Here is a 12815-nt window from a genome sequence, read left to right on the forward strand (position 1 = left end):
CTAAATATAACCCCAGTAGCACAGACACTAAGAGAAACAATTAATATATGGGACCTCCTGAAACTGAATAGCTTTTGTAAAGCAAAGGACACAGTCAACAAGACAGAATGACAGTCTACAGAATGGGAAAAGATCTTCACCAACCTCACATTGGACAGAGGACTGATCTCCAAAATATACAAAGAACTCAAGAAATTGGTCATCAAAAGAACAAATAATCCAATAGAAAAATGGAGTACAGACCTAAACAGAGAACTCTCAACAGGGGAATCTAAAATGGCTGAAAGACACTTAAGGAAATGCTCAACATCCTTAGTCATCAGAGAAATGCAAATCAAAACAACTCTGAGATTCCATTTTACATCTGTAAGAATGGCCAAGATCAAAAACACTGATGACAACTTATGCTGGAGAGGATGGGGAAAAGGGAACACTCCTGCATTGCTGGTGGGAGTACAAGCTGGTACAACCCCTTTGGATGTCAGTGTGACAATTTCTCAGAAAATTAGGGACCAACCTTCCTCAAGACCCAACAATACCACTTTTGGGTATATATCCAAATGATGCTCAACCGTGCCACAAACCATGTGCTCAACTATGTTTATAGCAGCATTGTTTGTCATAACTATAACCTGGAAACAACCTAAATGCCCCTTGACTGAAGAATGGATAAGGAAAATGTGGTACATTTACACAATGGAGTCCTACACAGCAGAAAAAAAAAAAAACCACCTTGAATTTTGAATTTTGCAGGAAAATGGATGGAACTAGGAAACATTATTTTCAGTGAGGTAACCCAGACACAGAAAGACAATTATCACATGTACTCACTCATAGGTGGTTTTAAAACATAAAACAAAGAAAACCAGCCCACAAATCACAATCCCAGAGAACTTAGACAACAATGAGGACCCTAAGATACATGGATCTAATCTACATGGGAAGTAGAAAAAGACAAGATCTCCTGAGTCAATTGGGAGCATGGGGACCTTGGGAGAGGGTTGAAGGGGAGGGGAGAGGCAGGGAGGGGAGCAGAGAAAAACAGAGCTCAATTAAAAAAAAAATCAATAAAAATTAATAGGGTACAGTCTAGTATTCAAAACACACTATGAACAGAATCACTCATTCAATAAATGTATGCATCAGGCTTCCAAGTTTTTGATAGCAAAACTGTCCCAGTTACTGTAACAATGATAAAATGGTGCCCAGCCAGAAAACAGTGAGTGTGGGTTAAATATATCACATTTAGTCAACCCACAACTTCTTAATGATCACAATCAAAAGACATAAGCATGCAAGCAAGCCACAAAAGGTCTTTTTTAATATAAAAAGTACGAGATAGCTGTGGAAGCCAACTTGGAAGGAAAGGTTTTCTGGGATGGTTTAGTAGTAAATGGTGCCTGGGATTCAATCCCCAGGTCCCTCGAGTTGAAAACAGAGAACTGACCCCTGAACGCCTCACCATACATGTATGCCATGTTATGCACATGCTCCCACATATAATTAAATAATAAATGCAATAAAAATATTTAAAGCCTTTCTATAGGAACACTTTGGGGGGACTGGATAGGAAATGAAAGCAACGTCACCTCAATGGACATTCCCTGTGGATTACAAAAAGAAAACAAAAAGGAGGCTATTACTGCTCCTAGGTATGTTGAAGAGGGTTTATTGTAGAAATGAAAAAGAGTATTGCCAGAGGCAAAGGCATCTCGGGGAGTCCAGAGTGGACATGACCAACAGACTGCGCCAGGCCCTATGCAGAGAGAGGGGAGAGTCAGGAGACCAAGAGGCCAAGAGGCCAAGAAGGCAAAAGGGAAAAAAGGTAAAAGGACCAGAGTAGCCGAAACGGCTGGGTTACAAAGGGAAGAGCAGCTGCAGGGGAGGGCAAGTCCAGACTGTTTCGGGGAGGGGGGCAGAGTATGCCCACCAGAAGGATCCTGCTAATAGTTGGGGACTGGGGGATGCAGGGAGAGCCTGTCAGCCAGCGCTACTGATACCTCAGACATTTGTCCTGAATTTCAGACCTAACAGCAATGGATGAAGAAACACACCTAGGCACAGGGGTACTATCCCAGCATGCCTGAGGCCCCCAGCTCGAGGAGAAAGGGAAAGGAGGAGGGTGGGAAGAGAAAAATCAGCCTGAAGGAGAGAGGGGAGGCAAGGAGGAATCGGGGAGTCTACCACTTAGTATAAGGCCTCCTGGAAAAAGCATGAAACACCATCTTTGATAGCGCAGAGACTCACAGCCTCACTCTGGTCAGACTCCGGACAAACGATCAATAGGAGACACAACAGACGACCAGGAGACAGTGTCACAGGGAGAGTTACCAAAAGCCAGCCAGCGCAGGATACACTGATACTAAGCCAAGCTAGCAGTTTTTGGTTTTGTTTCCGTACTGTCCCTCAGGTCTCCACGTGAGAAGTCTTGTTGAACTCACTGGCACCCAAACCAGGTAGGAACAGCCTGGCTGGTGACTCAGTATTAGCATGGCAACTCATCATCGGGACAGAGGAATTGCAAGGCAAGCTGGGGCTCAGTTAGGGTGCTTGACTAGGATTCACGAAGCCTTGGGTTCTACTGCAGCACCACAGAAACAGATATGGTACGACACTTGGGAAGTTCCAGGCTATCCTCAGTTATATGAAGAAATTGAAACTGAAGCTGGCCTGGCCATATAAGATCCTTCTCAACAAAACAAAATAAAACAAACAAACAAATAACAAAAATACAACAGCAAAGAACAACAAGCAACAAAACGAACAAACAAATCTATCAAATGTATTTTGAACACATACCAGAAACTCTGAGACAACACTGAAAGTATGTAAATTCAGTTGGAAGATGGCTCAGTGGGTAAAGAACAAGTGTGAAGGTTTGATATCTATAATCCCAGACTTCCATGACAAGATGGGAGACAGAGACCAGAAAATCCGCAGTCTGAGGACCAAATGAACTTTGTTCTATACAGCAGAAAGGTAAAAGACTCTGTATCAGGTTCGAAGGGCAGGACAGCCACCTGAAGCTGTCCTCTGGCCACCATACATACTCTGTAGGATATTCACACACACACACACACATACACACACACACACACACACACGTGCACGCACATCCTCTAGTGCCTGTACATATATACACAGATTAAACACAGATGAGTATAAAGAACAGAGAGGAGTTGACTGTACTGGAGCCCCACCAACCACATGTGTTCCAGAGAATATAGATGCAGTAGTTTGGGGTTTGGCAACTCTTACTCTTTCCCCAAGTTTTGCAAGGTGGAGACCAGAAGAAGTTCATTACAAATGCCATAGCATCTGAGACAACCAAGAAATGTCCTTAAGACTAATTCTGGGAGGGAAGTGGCGGCAAAGGAGCAGAGACATCAGCCAGCTAAATACAGCTCTTCCAAGTCGGGGTGGTTTGAAAAATCCTTTTTGCAAAGGGCATCTTAACACTCAGGCAGCGAGAGCAATGAATACACGCAGATGAAGAGATAGAGATAAAGTCTGGGTGCAGAAAATGGGAAGAACTCAACCATAAATCTCAGCCAACTGCCTCGGCTGCCAGGAAATCTTATCTTGGGGAGAGAGAATTTCCGACTTCACGCAGCTGAACATGTTCAAGACACATTTTGGTCTACTCGGGCAACAGCCTCGAGGTATCTCGAAAGCACATTCTGACCCGTACCCACGTGTCAGCTCTGCTGTTGTTGCTGTTTTCCTCCTGCAGCCTGAACAGTCAATTCTCCAAGGCTGCCCACTTTGACAGATTAGTCTCTGTAACACCATTTCCAAGTTATCTTCCGCAGCCCACACAGGCTATAAATCCAGATCATTGTGCTGGTTATTAGGATTTCATTTCATGCTTGCATTCACAGGCATTTAAGCTTCCAACCTTTCCTGTTGGGCATTAATCTTGGCAGTAATCAAGGGATTAAGTACGCTGAATTTAAACTCAAGGTTAATAGCACGCTCAACCAATATTGGTTTTACATATTGCCAAGGGAAAACAGAAAGGCAGACACCTTTATGTCCATTGTTCATGAAGAGAAGGAACAGATTGATGGGTAAGGCATGAAATCGCTTCTTTTGTTCCATTAGGAAGGTCTCTCTCTCTCTCTCTCTCTCTCTCCCTCTCTTCCTCCCTCCTTCTCTCTCACCTCCTTCCCACACCTGTCCAAACTGGCATTTGGAGAAGTAGTTTGTAAACATCTTAAGATCCAGCAATAAATCACTGGGCAATTCGATTATCTCAAACTAAATATACTTGCAATAGCTACAGAAATGCTTCAAAAACTAGTATCGACAAAAGGCTGAGACAGCTTGGCTGGTAGAATGCTTACCACTCAAGCATGAGGCCCTGACTTCTATTCCCCAGAGCCCATGTTAAAAAGCTGGGCACGATGGTGTGCATTTACAATCCCAGTGCTGGGGAGATGGAGAGGCAGGCCGCACTGGCTGGCCAGCCTAGACTGCTTGGTGAACTCCAGGCCAGTGAGGGATTATGTCTCAGGAAAACAAGGGGTGTGTTTGGAGGGCTCAGTGAATAAAAGGCTTATATGATCAGTTTAAACCTTCTGACCTCATAAAAGCCAGGCAGGCACAGCAGTCACCTGCAATCTCTATACTTGGGAGGCAGAGACAGGAGATCTTCAGGGCAAACTAGGTGGGCAGACTAGCTGGAATCAGCAGCTTCAGGGCTCAGTGACAGATCCTGCCTCAATAAAACAGAGAGATTGAAGAGGATACCTGACATCAACTTTGGGTCTCCATATACAAATGCATACATGTGTGCTAATATACATGTGACTATACATACAAATGGGGAAATCAAAAGCAAGCAAGCAACCACAAAGTGCACAGTACCTGAAGAACTACATCCTAGGTTGACTTCTGCCTCTGCATGCACAATTGTGCGTGTACACACACACACACACACACACACACACACACAGAAAAACCCTCGAACCAATGAGTCAAGAAATCTAGAAAAATGAGTTGCTTTCTAGGTTTGGAATAATGATATAAGAAGAAAAAGATGTGTGGGTGTCAAATACATGAACATCATCCATCAATGTACTGTTGGTGGGGGCAAAGAAACTTGTTGCTAGGTTTATAAAAGCCACTAGCAACAAAAAGTGCAGATGGCTGAATTGAATTAATACGCCCGAAACAAGGACAGTTGCAGCAATTACTTGTATACGGTCTTGTCTCTATAATGGGGAGAGTTACACAGCTCAAAGAAACTGGTCTACAAAGTGACCTGCCTGATGCTGAAATCCGCGGCTGCATGATGAGCTGCCTCATTCACAGAGTCGTAGCAGAGTGAGTGACACCTGGCCTTCATCAGCTATGACCTCACGGAAGCCTGATGCGATTCCATCTGCTTGGATGGTAAGCATCAAAATTATGGAGTGTTGGGAGATAAGCAATCAGCTAATTAGGGATGTACGCCCAACATGAGTTGGTTTCAGCATAGAAAGAACACAGAACCAGTGGCTAGTAGCTACTTGGCTGAGTTCTCATTCCTTCAAAATGAGGGTCTGCAAGGAGCAATGTGTGTGGAATTCTGAAGCCAGGAGACCCACGTAACTCGTGCAGTGCAGCCTAACTCACTATGGCCTGGCTGTCTATCTCCTTTGGCTGTGGCCAGCAGTTTCAGTGTGGCTGGGCATCTATAGCATCCAACATTAAGTTATGATTTAGTCTTCTTATAACTGTACAGGAGGAGACAAAAGAGACTACAAACTTATGTGTGACTCTCCACTGCCTGATACAGAGACAATGGATCCCAAGAAGCTGCAATTTCCCTCAGTGAGTCTCAAGCTCGAAGGAAAGGCTGGAGCATGGTACCAGCAGTGGGGAGGGGAGGGATTTATTTCTTGAAAAGAGATTTCACAGAGTTCTGAGAACTTGTAAGACCATCTTGCAGGAGAGACCAGAGCTGAGAAAACGGTGATGAGCAGGGCCACACCTTGCCCAGAACTGCTTAGCTATGCATTTCTCTTGCCATCTATTTAAACCTCACATCAGGACCCTGAAGATGGACTTAGGGGGGGTATCATTGGACCTCTTTATTTGTTCTTCTCTCTAATATGGCCACTTTGGATAATCTTCCTCTGCTTTCACTACTACTTGTCCCTAATAGGCATACTGGAGAAAGGAGACTAAGCCTAGCTTACCAGGACTGCCAGGGCCCAGGCTTGACCCTAACAACTCTAGGAATGTTCTGGATGTCTCACAAGCCTGTCCATAAAGAGGGGAGTCCTGGACTGTTGTTAAGTTATGGCTGTTACCAGCGTGGTGTCAGTCAGGTAACAAGCAGCAGATAGTAGCTACAGGAGCACACTGAGAAGGCTGCACTTTTGAGGATTGATTTAAGAAGGATTTGTAGATTACTAGGTGGTTAAAGACCCAGGGGGTCATAGGTTGGGAGACAACTACCACTATTATCTTGATAAATGGACATATCACACTGACTGCCTTCTAAATAATTACATTTCTACTACATCTCATATTTGGTCAGAGAAGTGTCTTTTCTGGGTGTGTAGCCATGCGGACTCTGAACTGGTCAAAGTGTTGGGAGTAGTGGCTATGGATGCTCAGCCCTAATTGGACATCTATAAGAAGCCCTCTCTCATTAGGCTCAGGGGACATCGGGGGAGACCGGGAGGGATGGAAGAGCCTGTCAGAGCCAGTGGACGGGGAGAAGAGCTGTGAAACACAGTCTTCTGTAGGACATGGCTGCTGTTCTCGGGAGCTCACTGCAGCTATGGTTCCCTGGACAAGTACCGCCCAAAGTCAAGTCATTCAGCACTCCAGCAGGCAGCACTAATTAGACTCGGTGGGTTACTAAATAAAGCAAAAGGAGAGGACATGAAGGTGTAAGTGTTGTGTGTGGGAGTGTGTGGATCGAAGCAGGGTGGGGGGAGATGGGATTAGTACGTAAAAGTGTCATATGTATAAACACAGTAAGCTGTCAGGTGCTTCAGAGAAGCAAGTGGGTTAGAGCGAAGGCTGCAGTTCCATCACTCAGCTCAAGAGGGCATGCTAAGATGACGGTGGAGGGGAATAAAGGAAGAGAGGCACTTCCTGAACCTAAAGATTTCCATCCATGCCAAGTGACATTTACTTTAGGTCTTCTTGGTATCTGCCTCTGCTCTTAATACCAAACCCAGAAATGAGTTCAACTCTTTCAATAAAGACTGGAAATGCAATCGACATCGTCCACATATGTGTTGATTGAGTTTACAGAACAAGTCAAACAAAGATGCTTTTCTCATTTTGCCAACTGCAAGAGAGACCTGGTGTGTGATATCGAAGTAACGGGTCTCAAAGTTCAACAAAATAGGAAAGTTATAAGACAATCTGAAAGGATGAGAAAAAAAATATAGACTAACAAACAGGCCCACATAGCTCCCATTTTATTTTTTCCTTTTGTGTGTGTGTGTGTGTGTGTGTGAGAGAGAGAGAGAGAGAGAGAGAGAGAGAGAGAGAGAGAGAGAGAGAGAGAGAGAGAGAGAGATCTACATGCAGGTACCCACAGAGGACAGAAGGTATGGGATGTCCTGATGCTAGAGTTAAAGAGTTAAAGGCTACTATTATGGGTGCTAGCAACCAAACTCAGGTCCTCTCCAAGAGCAGCAAGCATTTGTAACTGCTAAGCCATCTCTCCAGACCCTTGTCCAGGATTTTAATAGTGCCACAAGGTTAAGAAACTGACTTTGGGAACTGTTTCGATTAATTACTCACAACTGGCTCTGTGTACCAACTCAACACAAATGCAAACCAGCATCCCACTGGGAGACCAGCAGTCAAGAACAAGTGTGTTTGTTACACACATGCAAAGAACATAAAGTAATACGCATTCCTTAGCTTTCTGTGGACATTCCACAATGCACATGTGGTATGGGAGGTCCTTCTGTCTATGTGTTGCTTTCACTGGTTAATGAATAAAAAAACTGCCTTGGCCTGTTGATAGGGCAGAACTTAGGTAGGCAGGGAAAACTAAACGGCATGCTGGGAGGAAGAAGGGCAGAGTCAGAGACACCATGGATCCACCTGAGACAGATGCTGGTAGTTTTACCAGTAAGCCGCTGCCACGTGGCGATACACAGATTAATAGAAATGGGTTAAATTAAGATGTAAGAGTTAGCCAATAAGAAGCTTGAGCTAATGGGCCAAGCAGTGATTTAATGAATACAGTTTCTGTGTGGTTATTTCGGATCTAAGCTAGCCGGGTGGCCAAAAATGCAACAAGCAGCCTCCATACAACACACATGTTTATCTAAACACCACATTACATACCACACATATAAACAATCCTTATCAGTTAGAAAGGCAGACACAGGGCTGGGGAGATGGTTCAGTTGGTAACGTGCTTGCCACATAAGCTTGTGGAGATGAGTTCTAATCCACAGCACATTAAAAAACAAAACAAAACAAACAAACAAACAAAAACCTGGAAGCCGTGGTACACACCTGTAATCTCAGTGCTGAGGAGATAGAAATGAGAGGATGCTTGGGGCTGGCTCACTGACCCAAAAGTCTAGCCTAATTGTTGAGTTGCAGATTTAGTGAGACCCTGCTTAAAAAGTAAGGTAGATGGCCACAGAGGAAGACACACGGCTTTCAAATGCACACTGCTCCCCAAGCAAAAACCAACCAACCAACCAGGTACCAAGGGCAGAATTCAGTATTTACATGACTAGAAGTCATACCGGATGATTTATCATAAACCACATTAGACTGGTGATTTGATTCTAACCCTAAAACACCTAAATGCAAGCCCATCCATCCAGAATGTCCTCCAATAAGGGTAACATCAAAACGCATAAACACATAACTTATGTTTACTGAGTGTCTTCTGTCTGCTAGGCCCTCTCTAAGGACATTCGATGTAAACCTGGGCATCCCCACTCTACCCTGATGGTAAGTAGAGGTCTTCAAACACAAACAAAAGTCCAGATGCAAGGACTGAAGGAAACGAGTTTAGGCTGTGTCACAGAGATTAAGAAGTGGCTGAAGAGCTAGCGTGATTGATGTTCCTGGGTAGTGACCTTTCAGGAATGGCCATCCCTCCTGCGGATGTCACTAGGCACGTGGAACAATAGAACGGGCCCTAGTGTGAGAGAGTCATTTCTAGAGGCTGATTGTGACAAAGGGTCCACATCCCTTGCTTTGCTCACTGACAAAAGCAACTTCAAGGGAAGAAGGGTTGCTTGCGGCTCAACGTCCGGGGACACAGTCCACCGCGGTGGAGAATGCACAGCGGCAGATGGTGACGTGGCACCAACAGCCAGGAAGCAGAGAGACTTGAACGATGGTGCCCGGTTTGCTTTCTTCTGCTTACTCGGGCTGGGACACCAGTCCTCAGAACCACATCTAAGTTAGCTCTTCCCTCCTTAGTCCATTCAACAAACCTCCTTAAGACTCACCCAGAGGCTCCTCTCCTCGGCGACCCTAGAGCCCGTCCGGCTGACCATCAGCGTTAACTACCCCAATGCTCCCAGCCGTCCCTGGAGAGGAGCTGTATCTTCTGCTCTGTGGCTAATTACACCCTTTCTCTCTTCCTCTCCCGTCTGACTCTCTCTTTTCCTCTTCCCATTAAACTCTTAAGAGAAAGAATGCCTGGCACAGTGGCAAGAAAACGAGCTCCCAGCCTCTGCTGACAAGACAGTGACTACCACAGAGGCCGGATGCGCTCACCGAAATGAATCGGCTAGAAAGGAAGAAAGAGAACGATCTTAGGTTTTAGGCTGCTGAAGCCTGCACACTCCTCAGGAAGAGAACAAGTACAGGCCTATGAGACCAAGGTCTCTATACAGACCAGTGTGGCGGCTTGCCACTTGGAATCTCCTCCCCAAATCTTAAGAGATTTATCCTTCCTCCACTGGGAGTGCCATTAGGGTAGCAGTTTGAAAGGAAAGGAACCTATCACGAGCCATTAATTCCCGTGTCTTTTAGTTCACTGTACTACCTCTCCCCAGGAGCTAGAGAAGAGGCTGGGAAACCCAACTAGAATCTGACATCTTTCATGTCCTCAGCCCTCCCCAGCGTGCAAACTGGAAATGAGCCCTGCTTGTCAATCATGGCCCATGTCTGGACTCCGGCTTCTTCCATCCCAGGAAGGGGATTTGCAAAGGAAACTTTTCAAAATGAACCTGAAGAGTCTTTCCGTTGGGGCAGGAGAGGTAATTCTGATTGAGCTCTCACTAGGGTGAAGGTTACCCACGGCCTCACTCTCCTTGCAGGAGGTAAGAAAAAGTCTGCAAAGCCAGGAAGCAGAAACAGGCTCAAACAAATGCTGCAAAATCACTGTCACAGAGCTCACAAGGAACAGCCCGGATAGACTGTGCTTTCTAGAAGGCATTTTAGTGTCATTAGTGCTGCCCCCCCCCCATATCTGGGGGTTGTTGAAAAGGTCTAGCGGTGGCAGGCCCACACGCCCAGCATCTTTGTGGCCTTGGGAGCAAAGCCCAGTGCTGAGGGACGGGAGGGTTGTGACTTTGATAGAATAAAGAAGGTAAGTGCATTAACTACACTTTTTTGGAACAAAACACCTTGCAAAAACAACTTATTGGAGGAAAAGTTTATCTGGGTTCTGGGTTTGAAGGTCTGCCTTCTCTCTGGGTCCACTTCTTGGTCATCTGAAGGTGCCTGACGATTGTGCCCAAAGGCCAGGCTGGCCAGCTTGGGGTAACGTTGCCTGCTACCGAGCCTAATGACTGAGTCCCATCCTTAGGACACACACGGGGAAGGAGAGAACCCCGTAAGTTGTTCTTTGTCCCCAACTTGTGCCATGGCACACAAGTATGAGCGCAGACAAACTAAATAAATGTTAAAAGAAAAAAGAAAGGACAAAGGAGAACAAAATAAACAGAGCAATGCTGATTGAAATCCTTACATTCTGTATATTTTACTGAAATAGGAAAGCTGAAGCAAACAAAGCCAACAACTAGTCCAGGTTGTTCTTCCTTTAAGAGAACAAAGATGTTCATGAGGGTGTGGGGAGGATACTGAAGGCAATCACAGGACCTTCTTATCTCTCTCAGCCTTCCCAACTCCAGGCCCAGTGATGAAAGAGTCCTAGTACAGAGGTGCACGTCCTCGGAAAGACTCACCTCACTGAGGTAAATAAAAAAGGAGCAGGAGGTCCCATCCACTCCATAGTCTGCGTAGCAGGGATCCGAGCGCCACATGTCTTTCATCCACTGAAAAGAGAGAAGAGGACATGGCTGAGGAGGCCGTGGAGGAGGGGGTGAGGGCACGGTGGGGTGGGCGGCTCAAGCAGTGGCCCACAGGTAGAGCAAAGCCAAAAGTCCCTCCGCCGAGGACCAGATGCTCAGCTCCTAGGGAATCGGAGTAGATGCTTGCCCAAGCAGAGGAGCTCTGTGTACACAGAGCGAGGAGGCGAAGGGCAGGAGAGTGTTAGCGGGACCACAGGGGCCCTTCCATGGCACCCTTGGGAGGTGCCATCGCCACAGCAAAGGGCCTGCAAGGCAGACTGTAGGCCAAAGACCACAAAAGCATCGATGAACACTGATAGCTGTCCCCAAAGGACACCAGGGAATGTTCTCAGAATCTTTTCAGCATTTTCAATGAGTACTTGAAGGACAACCTTTCTCTGAACACTACTGGTCAAGAATTATCTCTTGGAGCAGGTCAAACAATTATGTTTTTTTTTCCCCCAAAATAATATAAGGCAAAACAAAAAAAGTTCAGGAGTCCAGGTGTGCGCTGGTAACAGCAGCTCAGGGAACAGCTTGGTCAGCCTACTACATGGACTCCCTGCCAGTAAGAGACCCTGTCTCAAGGGACAGTTGGATGGTGACTGAGGAAGGACATGCAGAGCTGTCCTCTAGCCTCCATATGTACATGTACATACATGTTGACCTGTACAGCTCAGACACACAAGGCAAGGCTGCTGCTCAGTAGGACGTGCTTCCCAGCATTCGGGAGATCTTGGGCTTGACCTCAGAGTTAAGAATGGCCAAAAGTATCTGGGCACTCATTTGCATAAGCAAATATCACATTTACATGGCAATCTGGACAGGGAACAGGCCTCTGGGGATCAGGGAGAGGGAAGGAGTCTAAGGTCGCCTGGAAGTGAAGGGCTGGACAAGACAGAGTGGACGGACACCTGAAGTGGTTCAGGTTCTCAGCGTGACCCCGGAGAGCCTCTGCTGACCCACTCCGTGAAAGGGGCAGAGCAGAGAAGGCCCAACCCCCTGCAGTATGGAAACACCTGGAAAGGATCTGCTCCAAGGCTCACTTGTCCACTTGTATCTTTAGAAAGGGAGAAAGGTGGAGATTGATGGGATGAATAGGCATTGCCTCTGTCTTACCTTGATTTTCCCCTCACAGTGGGGATAGCCATCCATAGGAGGCAATACACATTTTTCTTGAACTCCATTAATGATATCTGTAAAGAATAAGAAAGGAAGGGAACCATGAGATCCACACTACAGATGACCAACATCACGGTCTGCATAGGCTGGGAGAGAAACTGAAATAGAGAGGTCTACATGGAGCAAGGTTCTGATCCAGGGCACCTGTCCAGCCCCAGACATGACTGCAGCCATAACAGGCTGCTGCTGCTGGCAGACAGGGACACACCATCAACAAGAAGGCTCCGTGGGTTCTTAACAGTCTTGAAAAAGAAGGGTGTGTCAGCATCTATGAGATTTGTTTCCTCTTTTACCCCTCAGCCCCACTGTGTGCCTGCATTCATGTACATGAGCGCATACATGTGCATGTGTGTGAGTCCAGCCAATAACCTCAGGTGGCATTCCTCAGGAATATAAAGTTCT

The 12815-nt window shown here is 46.1% G+C and overlaps 1 protein-coding gene and 1 non-coding gene across 3 annotated transcripts in view; both read right to left on the reverse strand.

The window, feature by feature from the left end:
- Mgat5 (alpha-1,6-mannosylglycoprotein 6-beta-N-acetylglucosaminyltransferase) overlaps positions 1 to 12815 on the reverse strand; it is a 294834-nt gene that overhangs the window by 120804 nt on the left and 161215 nt on the right. For both annotated transcript variants that reach the window (XM_038349993.2, XM_038349992.2), the window contains exons 4-5: positions 12351 to 12427; positions 11127 to 11216 (exon numbers count right to left, since the gene is read on the reverse strand). In XM_038349993.2, the coding sequence (XP_038205921.1) occupies positions 11127 to 11216; positions 12351 to 12427 (167 nt within the window). The remainder of the gene's footprint in view (positions 1 to 11126; positions 11217 to 12350; positions 12428 to 12815) is intronic.
- LOC119799600 lies at positions 2402 to 2510 on the reverse strand. The gene has a single exon (XR_005282883.1). It is a non-coding gene; the product is annotated as a small nucleolar RNA U6-53/MBII-28 (small nucleolar RNA).

The sequence above is a fragment of the Arvicola amphibius genome, chromosome 12 (assembly GCF_903992535.2).
Source record: "Arvicola amphibius chromosome 12, mArvAmp1.2, whole genome shotgun sequence".
Classification (NCBI taxonomy): domain Eukaryota; kingdom Metazoa; phylum Chordata; class Mammalia; order Rodentia; family Cricetidae; genus Arvicola; species Arvicola amphibius.